The sequence below is a fragment of the Anomaloglossus baeobatrachus genome, chromosome 8 (genome assembly GCF_048569485.1).
Source record: "Anomaloglossus baeobatrachus isolate aAnoBae1 chromosome 8, aAnoBae1.hap1, whole genome shotgun sequence".
Taxonomy (NCBI): Eukaryota; Metazoa; Chordata; class Amphibia; order Anura; family Aromobatidae; genus Anomaloglossus; species Anomaloglossus baeobatrachus.
In genome coordinates, this window is record NC_134360.1 from 58768598 (window position 1) to 58784837 (window position 16240).

Below are 16240 nucleotides of genomic sequence, written 5' to 3' on the forward strand. Positions count from 1 at the left end.
CCTTATAAATTATACCCACCACACCTTCCTCAATTATGAAATATGATCTGCACATTGACCTCACATCATGCTGCCCCCTCCTCACAATGTCCCATGCATGCTGCCCCCTCCTCACAATGTCCCATGCATGCTGCCCCCTCCTCACAATGTCCCATGCATGCTTCTGTGTCGCCCTGGGCAAGCCAGGGGACACAGGTAACAACACACACGCACCCCACATTCCCTGCAGGTACACCAGCTAACCCACAAATCCTTGTTGCCTTCCTCCAGAGGCTGATGATTCACACCAGGGGGTGGAGCCAGGCGGTTGGTGTCCGCCCACCAAGGAGTTCACAGCTCTGGAGGCAGGAAGTACCAGGCAGATTAGCCCAGGCAGGGCTTGTGAGAGGAGTCAGCTCAGGGACGAGCTTGAGAAAACAACAGAGTTCAGCTCAGGAGGGAGCTAGAGTGGAGTGAAACAGCAGTGAAGGTGACAGAAAGCCTGAAGTTGGTCTGTGGCTGTGTGCCCAGACGGAGTCAGCAAGGTCAGCAGACGGTGGTGAAGGTCTGCAGTGGGACTGTCTGGAGGTTGCTGGAAGGACCACGGAGGCTGTGTGTACCCGGGGGTCTGGAGCAGTATACAAAGGGCAGTCAGCACCAAGGCAGGGGCTTTTCGGATCCCGGCAAGGCTTGGAGTCGCTGTAAATTGCCAAATCCGTTAGTGAAGGGGACGTAGATCCCCCAACAAGCAAGTCCTGATTGACGGCAAAGGTCCAACCACAACGGGGAAACACCGCCACCGCCAAGGCACCAGTTTCCCAGGGCCGGCGCCTGCGGGCAAAGTGTGGAGCTCCTCCGGCACAGATTGTAGTCGGGGAGCGGGTAACCGGTGGGAATCCACCGCTACCAAACAGACATTTCAAAGGTGCAGGGAAGAGACCGTCACCGCTAACTGCAGGGAACCGCAGCACCGTGAACCGTCCGAGGGACCCGTCCAACCAGCCGTTTGTTTACCGAGAACTGTGTCGTGTTTACTGGCTGAGTGAGTACCTCAGTGCCGCAAGGCACAGCGCTGCCCCTGCGCCCCTGCACCCCACTGGGCCCCGGGATCACCAACCCCTACCCACGGAGGGGCAACACAACAACTGGCTGCTCCGCCTCACCATCCCCGGGATCCCCATATAGACCAGCGGTGGTGTACACTCAATCACCACAACCGTGGGTGGCGTCACGGACAATAAACAATCTCCCCAACCAAAATACCCCTTTTCACTCACGGGCGAGGAGTGCCGCTCGAGAAGCCCCCGGGATCCGGCCCACCGCTCGAGCCACCACTGAGCAGCAGCCGCCGGACCCGAGCAGAAGGGGCGAGCGTAGTGTGCCGACACCCTCCTCCCCGCCCGCGACACTTCCCCCTCCTCACAATGTCCCATGCATGCTGCCCCCTCCTCCCAATGTCCCATGCATGCTGCCCCTTCCTCACAATGTCCCATGCATGCTGTCCCCTCCTCACAATGTCCCATGCATGCTGCCCCCTCCTCCCAATGTCCCATGCATGCTGCCCCTTCCTCACAGTGTCCCATGCATGCTGCCCCCTCCTCACAATGTCCCATGCATGCTGCCCCCTCCTCACAGTGTCCCATGCATGCTGCCCCCTCCTCACAATGTCTCATGCATGCTGCCCACTCCTCACAATGTCCCATGCATTCTGCCCCCTCCTCCCAATGTCCCATGCATGCTGCCCCCTCCTCACAGTGTCCCATGCATGCTGCTCCCTCCTCACAATGTCCCATGCATGCTGTCCCCCCTCACAATGTCCCATGCATGTTGCCCCTCCTCCCAATGTCCCATGCATGCTGCTCCCTCCTCACAGTTTCCCATGCATGCTGCCCCCTCCTCATAATGTCCCATGCATGCTGCCCCCTCCTCACAATGTCCCATGCGTGCTGCCCCCTCCTCACAATGTCCCATGCATGCTTCCCCCTCCTCACAATGTCCCATGCATGCTGTCCCCTCCTCACAATGTCCCATGCATGCTTCCCCCTCCTCACAATGTCCCATGCATGCTTCCCCGTCCTCACAATGTCCCATGCATGCTGCCCCCTCCTCACAATGTCCCATGCATGCTGCTCCCTCCTCACAGTTTCCCATGCATGCTGTTCCCTCCTCACAATGTCCCATGCATGCTGCCCCCTCCTCACAATGTCCCATGCATGCTGCCCCCTCCTCACAATGTCCCATGCATGCTGCCCCCTCCTCACAGTGTCCCATGCATGCTGCTCCCTCCTCACAATGTCCCATGCATGCTGCTCCCTCCTCACAATGTCCCATGCATGCCGCTCCCTCTTCACAATGTCCCATGCATGCTTCCCCATCCTCACAATGTCCCATGCATGCTGCCCCCTCCTCACAATGTCCCATGCATGCTGCTCCCTCCTCACAGTCTCCCATGCATCCTGTTCCCTCCTCACAATGTCCCATGCATGCTGCCCCCTCCTCACAATGTCCCATGCATGCTGCCCCCTCCTCACAATGTCCCATGCATGCTGCCCCCTCCTCACAATGTCCCATGCATGCTGCCCCCTCCTCACAGTGTCCCATGCATGCTGCTCCCTCCTCACAATGTCCCATGCATGCTGTCCCCCCTCACAATGTCCCATGCATGTTGCCCCTCCTCCCAATGTCCCATGCATGCTGCCCCCTCCTCACAATGTCCCATGCATGCTGCCCCTCCTCACAATGTCCCATGCGTGCTGCCCCCTCCTCACAATGTCCCATGCGTGTTGCCCCCTCCTCACAATGTCCCATGCATGCTGCCCCCTCCTCACAATGTCCCATGCATGCTTCCCCCTCCTCACAATGTCCCATGCATGCTTCCCCGTCCTCACAATGTCCCATGCATGCTGCCCCCTCCTCACAATGTCCCATGCATGCTGCCCCCTCCTCACAGTGTCCCATGCATGCTGCCCCCTCCTCACAGTGTCCCATGCATGCTGCTCCCTCCTCACAGTTTCCCATGCATGCTGTTCCCTCCTCATAATGTCCCATGCATGCTGCCCCTCTCCATGAGCTCCTAATGCTGCCTTCCTCTTTTTCATAATGACCCCTCCATGCTGCCCCACTCATCCTAAGACCACCACACTAACGCTTATGCTGAGACACCCGTCCCACACACACACACACACACACACACACACACACTACCCCACTCTTGATATTGACTCCCCTACATTGCTCCACTCCATACTGAGCCCACACATGCTGCCCCTTCTCCATAATGAGCTCCCAATGCTGCCCCCCTCTCATTCTGAGTCCTTACACTCCCCCGCCATCGATTTTGTCATTGCACTATCCCTCAACCATTGTCCTCTGTCTCTAGGATTGGCCCCTCTCTCCCATTCCCCCAGCAGCAGCCGCTCTCCCCCGCCTTCACCAGCAGCCTCTCCCCCAGCATCAGCCTCTCTCCCCCCAGCCCCCCCAGCATCAGCCTCTCTCTCCCCAGCGTCCCTCAGCTTCAGCCTCTCTCCCCCCAGCCTCCCCCAGCTTCAGCCTCTCTCCCCCAGCTTCCCCCAGCATCAGCCTCTCTCCCCCAGCTTCCCCCAGCATCAGCCTCTCTCCCCCAGCTTCCCCCAGCATCAGCCTCTCTCCCCCAGCTTCCCCCAGCATCAGCCTCTCTGCCCCCAGCATCAGCCTCTTTGCCCCCAGCCTCCCCCAGCATCAGCCTCACTCCTCCCAGCCTCCCCCAGCATCAGCCCCCCCAGCATCAGCCTCCACCCTCCCAGCCTCCCCCAGCATCAGCCTCCCCCCTCCCAGCCTCCCCCCTCACAGCCTCTCCCAGTATCAGCCTCCCCCAGCATCAGCCTCTCTCCCCCCAGCCCACCCAGCATCAACCTCTCTCCCCCCAGCGTCCCCCAGCTTCAGCCTCTCTCCCCCTCAGCCTCCCCCAGCTTCAGCCTCTCTCCCCCAGCTTCCCCCAGCATCAGCCTCTCTCCCCCAGCTTCCCCCAGCATCAGCCTCTCTCCCCCAGCTTCCCCCAGCATCAGCCTCTCTCCCCCAGCTTCCCCCAGCATCAGCCTCTCTCCCCCAGCTTCCCCCAGCATCAGCCTCTCTCCCCCAGCTTCCCCCAACATCAGCCTCTCTGCCCCCAGCATCAGCCTCTCTGCCCCCAGCATCAGCCTCTCTTCTCCTAGCCTCCCCCAGCATCAGCCTCACTCCTCCCAGCCTCCCCCAGCATCAGCCCCCCCAGCATCAGCCTCCACCCTCCCAGCCTCCCCCAGCATAAGCCTCCCCCCTCCCAGCCTCCCCCCTCACAGCCTCTCCCAGTATCAGCCTCCCCCAGCATCAGCCTCTCTCCTCCGAGCCTCCCGAAGCATCAGCCTCTCCCAGCATCAGCCTCCCTCAGCATCAGCCTCCCTCCTCCCAGCCTCCCCCAGCATCAGCCTTTCTCCTCCCAGCCTCCCCCCTCCCAGCCTCCCTCAGCATCAGCCTCCCTCCTCCCAGCCTCCCCCAGCATCAGCCTCTCTCCTCCCAGCCTCCCCCAGCATCAGCCTCCCCCAGCAAAAGCCTCCCCCCTCCTAGCCTCCCCCAGCATCAGCCTCTCTCCTCCCAGCCTCCCCCAGCATCAGCCTCCCTCAGCATCAGCCTCTCTCCTCCGAGCCTCCCGCAGCATCAGCCTCTCCCAGCATCAGCCTTTCTCAACATCAGCCTCTTTCCTCCTAGCCTCCCCCAGCATCAGCCTCTCTCCTCCCAGCCTCCCCCAGCATCAGCCTCCCTCAGCATCAGCCTCTCTCCTCCGAGCCTCCCGCAGCATCAGCCTCTCCCAGCATCAGCCTTTCTCAACATCAGCCTCTTTCCTCCCAGCCTCCCTCAGCATCAGCCTCCCTCCTCCCAGCCTGCCCCGGCATATCAGCCTCTCTCCTCCCAGCCTCCCCCAGCATCAGCCTCCCTCAGCATCAGCCTCTCTCCTCCGAGCCTCCTGCAGCATCAGCCTCTCCCAGCATCAGCCTCCCTAAGCATCAGCCTCTTTCCTCCCAGCCTCCCCCAGCATCAGCCTCCCTCAGCATCAGCCTCCCTCCTCCCAGCCTTCCCCCTCCCAGCATCAGCCTCCCTCCTCCCAGCCTCCCCCAGCATCAGCCTCCCTCCTCCCAGCCTCCCCCAGCATCAGCCTCCCCCAGCACCAGCCTCTCTCCTCCCAGCCTCCCCCAGCATCAGCCTCTCTCCTCCCAAACTCTCCCAGCATCAGCCTCCCCCAGTATCAGCCTCTCTCCTCCCAGCCTCCCCCTCTCTCCTCCCAGCCTCCCCCTCCCTCAGCATCAGCCTCTCTCCTCCCAGCCTCCCCCAGCATCAGCCTCCCTCAGCATCAGCCTCCCTCCTCCCAGCCTCCCCCAGCATCAGCCTCCCTCAGCATCAGCCTCCCTCCTCCCAGCCTCCCCCAGCATCAGCCTCCCTCAGCATCAGCCTCCCTCCTCCCAGCCTCCCCCAGTATCAGCCTCCGCCAGCATCAGCCTCCCCCCTCCTAGCCTCCCCCAGCATCAGCCTCTCTCCTCCCAGTCTCCCCCAGCATAAGCTTCCCTCAGCATCAGCCTCTCTCCTCCGAGCCTCCCTCAGCATCAGCCTCTCCCAGCATCAGCCTCCCTCAGCATCAGCCTCCTTCCTACCAGCCTCCCCCAGCATCAGCCTCTCTCCTCCCAGCCTCCCCCCTCCCAGCCTCCCTCAGCATCAGCCTCCCTCCTCCCAGCCTCCCCCAGCATCAGCCTCCCTCAGCATCAGCCTCCCTCCTCCCAGCCTCCCCCTCTCTCCTCCCAGCCTCCCCCAGCATCAGCCTCCCTCAGCATCAGCCTCTCTCCTCCCAGCCTCCCCCACCATCAGCCTCCCTCAGCATCAGCCTCCCTCCTCCCAGCCTCCCCCAGCGTCAGCCTCTCCCCATCCCAGCCTTCCGCAACATCAGCCTCCCCCTCCCAGCCTCGCCCAGCATCATACTCTCTCCTCCCAGCCTCCCCCAGTATCAGCTTCTCTTCCCCCAAGTCTCCCCCAGTATCAGCCTCTCTCCTCCCACCCCATACGCAGATCTCCAGTCTGCATTAGAGACACCCCCACGCTCCTTATGAATCTTCAGCTCTGCGAGCACTTACCTGCTCCAGGGCCCGCCGTCATCTTCCTGGCTCACGTGAGTATCCTCTTCTGACACCGGCTTCCATCGCGGCGTCCACTGCGGCGTCCTGCTGTGAGCTCTGCATGTGAAATCCATACAGCATTGGATGCAGCACAGAGGAAGGAGCTGATTGGCGCGCCTGTGACCCCGGAAGTGCAGGCGCCGGCAGTTCCGGGGTCAATCAGCTCTCTGTGCCCGGCCGCTGCAGTTTGTCTGCATTCGCGTCTTAATTGACGTGGATACAAATAAATAAAGGTGCGCCTCTCCCCCCTCCCCCCTCTGAAAATACAGCGGATTTAATGAATGTGTAAAAAAAAAAAATTTTTTTTTTTACTGCTAGAAGGTGCCGCCCCCTGCATCCTGCCACCCTAGGCACGGGACCACGGGTGCCTAATGGTAAATACGGCCCTGATTGTGGAGCTGTAGGCCATGATACTGTGTATAGGGGAGCTATGGGCCTATCATGATGTGTATAGGGAGTTGTGGAACCATCATACTGTCTATAGGGAGCAGTGGAGGCATTATACTGTGTATAGAGGAGCTGTGAGACAATCATACTGTCTATAGAGGAGCTGTGGGACAATCATACTGTCTATAGAGGAGCTGTGGGACAATCATACTGTCTATAGAGGAGCTGTGGGACAATCATACTGTCTATAGAGGAGCTGTGGGACAATCATACTGTGTATAGAGGAGCTGTGGGACAATCATACTGTGTATAGAGGAGCTGTGGGACAATCATACTGTGTATAGAGGAGCTGTGAGACAATCATACTGTGTATAGAGGAGCTGTGAGACAATCATACTGTCTATAGAGGAGCTGTGAGACAATCATACTGTCTATAGAGGAGCTGTGGGACAATCATACTGTGTATAGAGGAGCTGTGAGACAATCATACTGTCTATAGAGGAGCTGTGAGACAATCATACTGTCTATAGAGGAGCTGTGGGACAATCATACTGTGTATAGAGGAGCTGTGGGAACTTCATATTGTGAATAGGGAAGTTGTCGGACCATTGTACTGTGTTTAGGGGAGCTGTAGGCCCATCATACTGTTTATAGAGGAGCTGTAGACTGTGTATAGAGGAGCTGTGGGCCCATTATACTGTGTATAGAGCAGCTGTGGGCCCATCATACTGTGTATAGAGCAGCTGTGGGCCCATCATACTGCGTATAGAGGAGCTGTGGGCCCATTATCATTATACTGTGTATAGAGCAGCTGTGGGCCCATCATACTGTGTAGAGCAGCTGTGGGCCCATCATACTGTGTAGAGGAGCTGTGGGCCCATTATACTGTGTACAGAGCAGCTGTAGGCCCATCATACTGTGTATAGAGGAGCTGTACACTGTGTATAGAGGAGCTGTGGGCCCATCATACTGTCTATAGAGCAGCTGTGGGCCCATTATACTCTGTATAGAGCAGCTGTGGGCCCATTATACTGTGTATAGAGCAGCTGTGGGCCCATTATACTGTGTATAGAGCAGCTGTGGGCCCATTATACTGTGTATAGAGCAGCTGTGGGCCCATTATACTGTGTATAGAGCAGCTGTGGGCCCATTATACTGTGTATAGAGCAGCTGTGGGCCCATCATACTGTGTATAGAGCAGCTGTGGGCCCATCATACTGTGTATAGAGCAGCTGTGGGCCCATTATACTGTGTATAGAGCAGCTGTTGGCCCATTATACTGTGTATAGAGCAGCTGTGGGCCCATTATACTGTGTATAGAGCAGCTGTGGGCCCATTATACTGTGTATAGAGCAGCTGTGGGCCCATTATACTGTGTATAGAGCAGCTGTGGGCCCATTATACTGTGTATAGAGCAGCTGTGGGCCCATTATACTGTGTATAGAGCAGCTGTGGGCCCATTATACTGTGTATAGAGCAGCTGTGGGCCCATTATACTGTGTATAGAGCAGCTGTGGGCCCATCATACTGTGTATAGAGCAGCTGTGGGCCCATCATACTGTGTATAGAGCAGCTGTGGGCCCATTATACTGTGTATAGAGGAGCTGTGGGCCCATTATACTGTCTATAGAGCAGCTGTGGGCCCATTATACTGTGTATAGCAGCTGTGGGCCCATTATACTGTGTATAGAGCAGCTGTGGGCCCATCATACTGTGTATAGAGCAGCTGTGGGCCCATCATACTGTGTATAGAGCAGCTGTGGGCCCATTATACTGTGTATAGAGCAGCTGTTGGCCCATTATACTGTGTATAGAGCAGCTGTGGGCCCATTATACTGTGTATAGAGCAGCTGTGGGCCCATTATACTGTGTATAGAGCAGCTGTGGGCCCATTATACTGTGTATAGAGCAGCTGTGGGCCCATTATACTGTGTATAGAGCAGCTGTGGGCCCATTATACTGTGTATAGAGCAGCTGTGGGCCCATCATACTGTGTATAGAGCAGCTGTGGGCCCATCATACTGTGTATAGAGCAGCTGTGGGCCCATTATACTGTGTATAGAGGAGCTGTGGGCCCATTATACTGTCTATAGAGCAGCTGTGGGCCCATTATACTGTGTATAGCAGCTGTGGGCCCATTATACTGTGTATAGAGCAGCTGTGGGCCCATCATACTGTGTATAGAGCAGCTGTGGGCCCATCATACTGTGTATAGAGCAGCTGTGGGCCCATTATACTGTGTATAGAGCAGCTGTTGGCCCATTATACTGTGTATAGAGCAGCTGTGGGCCCATTATACTGTGTATAGAGCAGCTGTGGGCCCATTATACTGTGTATAGAGCAGCTGTGGGCCCATTATACTGTGTATAGAGCAGCTGTGGGCCCATTATACTGTGTATAGAGCAGCTGTGGGCCCATTATACTGTGTATAGAGCAGCTGTGGGCCCATTATACTGTGTATAGAGCAGCTGTGGGCCCATTATACTGTGTATAGAGCAGCTGTGGGCCCATTATACTGTGTATAGAGCAGCTGTGGGCCCATTATACTGTGTATAGAGCAGCTGTGGGCCCATTATACTGTGTATAGAGCAGCTGTGGGCCCATCATACTGTGTATAGAGCAGCTGTGGGCCCATCATACTGTGTATAGAGCAGCTGTGGGCCCATTATACTGTGTATAGAGGAGCTGTGGGCCCATTATACTGTCTATAGAGCAGCTGTGGGCCCATTATACTGTGTATAGCAGCTGTGGGCCCATTATACTGTGTATAGAGCAGCTGTGGGCCCATCATACTGTGTATAGAGCAGCTGTGGGCCCATCATACTGTGTATAGAGCAGCTGTGGGCCCATTATACTGTGTATAGAGCAGCTGTTGGCCCATTATACTGTGTATAGAGCAGCTGTGGGCCCATTATACTGTGTATAGAGCAGCTGTGGGCCCATTATACTGTGTATAGAGCAGCTGTGGGCCCATTATACTGTGTATAGAGCAGCTGTGGGCCCATTATACTGTGTATAGAGCAGCTGTGGGCCCATTATACTGTGTATAGAGCAGCTGTGGGCCCATTATACTGTGTATAGAGCAGCTGTGGGCCCATTATACTGTGTATAGAGCAGCTGTGGGCCCATTATACTGTGTATAGAGCAGCTGTGGGCCCATCATACTGTGTATAGAGCAGCTGTGGGCCCATTATACTGTGTATAGAGCAGCTGTTGGCCCATTATACTGTGTATAGAGCAGCTGTGGGCCCATTATACTGTGTATAGAGCAGCTGTGGGCCCATTATACTGTGTATAGAGCAGCTGTGGGCCCATCATACTGTGTATAGAGCAGCTGTGGGCCCATTATACTGTGTATAGAGCAGCTGTGGGCCCATTATACTGTGTATAGAGCAGCTGTGGGCCCATTATACTGTGTATAGAGCAGCTGTGGGCCCATCATACTGTGTATAGAGCAGCTGTGGGCCCATTATACTGTGTATAGAGCAGCTGTGGGCCCATTATACTGTGTATAGAGCAGCTGTGGGCCCATTATACTGTGTATAGAGCAGCTGTGGGCCCATCATACTGTGTATAGAGCAGCTGTGGGCCCATTATACTGTGTATAGAGCAGCTGTTGGCCCATTATACTGTGTATAGAGCAGCTGTGGGCCCATTATACTGTGTATAGAGCAGCTGTGGGCCCATTATACTGTGTATAGAGCAGCTGTGGGCCCATCATACTGTGTATAGAGCAGCTGTGGGCCCATTATACTGTGTATAGAGCAGCTGTGGGCCCATTATACTGTGTATAGAGCAGCTGTGGGCCCATTATACTGTGTATAGAGCAGCTGTGGGCCCATCATACTGTGTATAGAGCAGCTGTGGGCCCATTATACTGTGTATAGAGCAGCTGTGGGCCCATTATACTGTGTATAGAGCAGCTGTGGGCCCATTATACTGTGTATAGAGCAGCTGTGGGCCCATCATACTGTGTAAAGGGCAGCTGAACATGGGGGGGTACTTTATTAAATGTTAAGTGGGCACTTAAGAATTAATGTTATAGGGGCACTCATGGTATTGTGACCGTCAAATGTGCACATGGGGTAATATTACTTTCTGGGAGCAAAATGTGGCCACTGTTTTCTTGGGCATTATTATTTTCTATGGGACATGCTCCTCTGTCTAGTGCTGAGAAGTGATGAGCGAGCACTACCATGCTCAGGTGCTAGGTAATCAGTTGGGTAAGAACAGTTGGATGCTCAGATGGGTGCGACTTGAGCACACGCATATAATGGAAGCGAATGGAGGGACGCAAACATTTTTAGGGGAAATTTTCCAGAAAAATGCTTGAGTCCCCCATTGACTTCCATTATGCTTGAATCACACCCATCCGCACATGCAACTGTTCATAAGGATTACCGAGCCCCCGAGCATGGTAGTGCTCGCTCATCACTTCTCAGCACTAGACCGAGGAGCATGTGAGAACAAATCTGCTCGGTGCAGGATGGTCCACAGTAGGAGTTGTACTCCACTCAGTATCCACGGGTGTAAGCGCCTCATAAAATGACAATATAATTCAATAAAACTGTGCTGAGACTGCAGCGATGATTAGAGACGCCGAGAGCGGCCAAGATCACATCATGTGGATATGAGATGCTGACATGTTCCCGTCACATCACACGCTAATCATACGCTGCAGATGTAAATGAGCGCCACTTTATTTAGCGCTAAATATATTACAAGCCTCAAATCCACACAACAAGACCGTAATCAGCAAACCGGGGTCAACCGCTTGTACACAGCCCATTCCTATTCTCAATATCAGAGACGGCAGCAAGAAGAAAAAGCCTCAAGATATCAGTAATGTCACAGAAGATTAAGGAGAAGTCCTCATTATAGAGAATTCACTGCCGAGCAAGACACAAAGCAGGAGGCTGAACGTCAGCAGATGAATATAAAGCGACCCAGGAGCAACGATCTGCAGAAGACTATAAAGCGACCCAGGAGCAACGATCTGCAGAAGACTATAAAGCGACCCAGGAGCAACAATCTGCAGAAGACTATAAAGCGACCCAGGAGCAACGATCTGCAGAAGACTATAAAGCGACCCAGGAGCAACAATCTGCAGAAGACTATAAAGCGACCCAGGAGTAACAATCTGCTGAATAATATAGAAACCCAGGAGGAATGATCTAAAAATGAATAAACGTATCCTTTGTAGAATAATCTGCTAAAGAATATAAAGGAACCCAGAAGTAACAATCTGCAAAATAATAGAAAGTTACCAAGGATCAAGGAACTGCAGGAGATGCTATATATGGCTGGTTTCAATGTGGACACGTTATAGGGTCTTATTACACCCACAATGTAGATCCAAACAGATCACTATTGGGTTCTAAGCCCTACATATATTCATATAGGGCAGTATATGCTATGTGCCCATATGGCGTTTTTCCTTGCTCATTTTAATCAATAAAAGCATCCCAGCACAGTCGATAAGAATCCTGACTTGCTGTACACATGTTGCTTCTTTTTTTTCATTGCAGATTTTGTTGCTGAAAAAAGAAGCAGCGTGTCAAGTTTTTCTGCGTTTCCATAATCCACTGCAATGCTTTATCACTACAGGGGATTATATCGCCTCACACATTATGCATACAGTATGGTGTGTGAGGCGATCCGTAGCTCAGTAACCCGGGGTCATCATGGACACGTGTCAGGTCAGGGAGGACTGGTAGACCCAGGAGGTGGATCCGCTGGACCGAGCACGCCACCGGGGGGCAGGGTACACGGCGGCCAGAGCACTGGCGTGGCTAGGACGGGAGCCGCATCCCACAGGGGACGGGAAGAACAAAGTCACTGGGGTCACGGAGTTCCTAAGAGACAGTGCAGGACACTGGTACAGGTGCCGGGTAGGAAAGACAAACAGTAGTACAGGACACGGCACAAGGGGACCTGAGCACCTAGCTCACAAGACAAGGCTTCAAGACACGTTGATCAGGCGCCACCCACATGGAAAGGCCAGTCTTATATACCCAGCACAGCCTCATGTCATTTCCTGCCGCAGGTGTGCTGGGCCTATAAGACCAGGAGAGTAGGCGCGGCCTGGTCCTATACAGAACCATGTGGCTAAGACTCAGAGTCAGACTCATAAGACCAGGAGCAGGACACAGGAGAGCACGAGCGGGAGCGGCAGCCATGACCGGTGGACACGTGGACTGGATCAGTGGTTATGGAGCAGTGCAATGACGGTGAGGCCGGATCAGTGGGTACGGAGCGGTGCCGGGATGGTGCGACCGGATCAGCGGGTAAGGAGCGGTGCCGAGGCATCGGGAGCGTGACAACACGACCCAGGTTTTCCATGGCAGCGATCGGGTCACTGTGATGGCATTACAGGGACCCGATTGCCAGGAGGAAGTAAGCGATCCCTCTCCCTGCCTCCCGAATGCTGCAATTGCACTGATCACAGCATTCAGAGGGTTAAACTGCCAGGAGCGGTGCGGGGACTGCTCCTGGCAGTGAGAGCCGGGTCCTGGCCGTAACATCAGCCGGAGACCTGGCGGCGATCGCAGGGGGTACAGCGCCTGAACCCCCATGATAGCCATGACTAAAAAAAGAACAAAAAAAACACAAAAAGAAGGAAAAATGCAAGTGAAAAAAACATGCAAATGCAATAAAAATGTGTGGTTTTTTTAGCTGCTTTTTTCCTGCCAAAACATGTTTTGTGTGCAGAAAATAAGCATACAAAAAAGCAACAAGGGCACAGTTATATTCTTGTACATAGTGGGCAGTATTATAATAGTTATATTCTTGTACATAGTGGGCAGTATTATAATAGTTTATATTCTTGTACATAGGGGGCAGTATTATAATAGTTATATTCTTGTACATAGTGGGCAGTATTATAATAGTTTATATTCTTGTACATAGGGGGCAGTACTATAATAGTTATATTCTTGTACATAGGGGCAGTACTATAATAGTTATATTCTTGTACATAGTGGGCAGTATTATAATGGTTATATTCTTGTACACAGGGGCAGTATTATAATAGTTATATTCTTGTACATAGTGGGCAGTATTATAGCAGTTATATTCTTGTACATAGGGGGCAGTATTATAATAGTTATATTCTTGTACACAGGGGCAGTATTATAATAGTTATATTCTTGTACATAGGGGGCAGTATTATAGTAGCTATATTCTTGTACATATGGGCAGTATTATAGTAGATATATGCTTGTACATAGGAGGCAGTATCATAGTAGATATATTCTTGTACATAGGGGGCAGTATTATAGTAGATATATTCTTGTACATAGGGGCAGTATTATAGTAGTTATATCCCTGTACATAGGGGCAGTATTATAGTAGTTATATTCTTGTACATAGAGGCAGTATTATAGTAGATATATTCTTGTACATAGGAGCAGTATTATAGTAGTTATATTCTTGTACATAGGATGCAGTATTATAGTAGTTATATTCGTGTACATAGGGAGCAGTATTATAGTAATTATATTCTTGTACATAGAGGCAGTATTATAGTAGTTATATTCTTCTACATAGGATGCAGTATTATAGTAGTTATATTTTTCTACATAGGATGCAGTATTATAGTAGTTATATTCGTGTACATGGGGAGCAGTATTATAGTAGTTATATTCTTGTACATATGGGGCAGAATTATAGTAGTTATATTCTTGTACATAGAGGCAGTATTATAGTAGTTATATTTGTGTACATAGGGAGCAGTATTATATTAGTTATATTCTTGTACATAGGTAGCAGTATTATATTAGTTATATTCTTGTACATAGGGAGCAGTATTATAGTAGTTCTATACTTGTTAGTGTTGAGCGAGCAGCCAAATATTCGTACTCGCTATGCTGTTAGTGAGTACTGTCCGCTACTCACCTATTCGTTACGAGTAGCGGGCACAATGTAAGTCAATGGGAAATACTTGTCAAGTAGCGAGTAAGCCGAAATAAGTACTATTTGCTACTTGCACGAGAAGTACGGCTTTCGGCTTACTCGCTACTTAGCGAGTATTTTCCATTGACTTACATTGTGCCCGTTACTCGTAACGAATATGCAATAGCGGACAGTACTTGCTAACAGCAAAGCGAGTATGAATAGTGAGCTACTCACTCAACACTAATTCTTGTACATAGGGGCAGTGCTCAGCTGTGTAGGAGCGGTGCGTTTTTGGTGCGTTTTTTGGTGCAGTTTGTGACCCAAATCTGTATGTCTTTCTTCATGCCAGGAAAGTCAATGAGAATTCTGAAGTGTTGTGCGCATGTTGCTTATTTTTTACTTGCAGATTTGGTGCAAAAAATAATCTGCAGCATGTCAATTGTTGGTGAGTTTTTTTCCTGTGTTTTTTTTTAGCCCTTCCACCCATTGACTTCATTAAAAAAACGCATGCTTTTTTTTGGTGCGTTTTTCTGCCTGAAGGTGCAGATTTCATACAGAAACTTTCTGCCCCAAATCTGCAGCGTGCGCACATAGGATTATAGTAGTTATCTCTTGTGATGAGTGCATTGTATGACACAATGTATTAATACTAACTTGTTGCGTTTTGTAGTTCCTAATATCATTGTGCGGTGAACTTCTTACCTTCCATTTGGCTTTAGCAAAGTTTTTCTCGATCTGAGCGCAGACTCCGTCTTTGATGTTTTTATCTGATGCTGCGTTCCCTGAAATCCTGTAATAGAGAAGGGATATGTAGCAATCGGTCTCCGAGTTCACGGTTATGTAGCTGTATGGGTCACAGCTCGGGGTAACAGCCGAGCCGAGGATTAATACTCAGAAATAAAGAACACGGTGAATACAGCAGTGACTGACATGACGAATGATGACTGAGATAACATAAAGGTGATGGCTGCCACTCGGTGCAGTCAAGTGACACAAGGATCCACTGGTGGGGTGTCACTGTGGAGGCTGCACAGATGGGTGTTGTTTTCCTTCGCCTTCCACCTTTATGGAAAGGGGAAGTTTGACGGATACTAGTGACGTTCAAGTAATCAAAATCAATCCAATCCCCGACAGGTCATATAGTAATGACATCATGAGTGACACGTAAGAAATCGGAACGGATCGAGTTCCATGTGATGCCGTCTCCTAAGTCATCAGTGTCTGGGGTTTACCTCTTGTGCACACGACTGTGATATGATGGACATGCTGGACACCGATGAGGACATGGGAATGAGTAAGGTCTATGGTGAGACAGAGGTGAAACGTCACCATTCATGGCTGATGGCGTCGGCCGCTGTCACCCGCTGGTCCTGGTCCACCTCCATCAGACGGGTCACCAGGTCTTTGGCTGCAGAGAATAAAGTGTTGGTTATTATACGCCCCAATATCCTGCAATCCTGAACGCAACAGCAGTGGGATCATTCTACTGACCACCCTTCCAGGTTGATAATCTGTGCCTTATACATTGTAACAAACCCTCAGCTACATGAGCAGGACTAGAAAGTTACAGACTTATTCAGTATACAGTGATGGCGCTTCAGTTACAGAAGATGCCATTAGGGTATGGTTCCACTTGCACATAGCTTCTGATGCGTGAGCAAGCAATATGCTAATGACCCTCTGCTGCGAGCGTCAGCCGAGAGTCAGGCAACTGTGATCTGAACTTGTGATCGGATCACAGCTGCAGAGAAGAGGGAGGGAGCACATTCTCCCCATCTCCTCCGCAGCCTGTCTCTGCGTTTATC

The 16240-nt window shown here is 52.1% G+C and overlaps 1 protein-coding gene across 1 annotated transcript in view; it reads right to left on the reverse strand.

The window, feature by feature from the left end:
* CAMKV (CaM kinase like vesicle associated) overlaps positions 1-16240 on the reverse strand; it is a 98256-nt gene that overhangs the window by 12207 nt on the left and 69809 nt on the right. The window contains exons 9-10 of the mRNA XM_075320807.1: positions 15765-15843; positions 15138-15225 (exon numbers count right to left, since the gene is read on the reverse strand). Of these exons, the coding sequence (XP_075176922.1) occupies positions 15138-15225; positions 15765-15843 (167 nt within the window). The remainder of the gene's footprint in view (positions 1-15137; positions 15226-15764; positions 15844-16240) is intronic.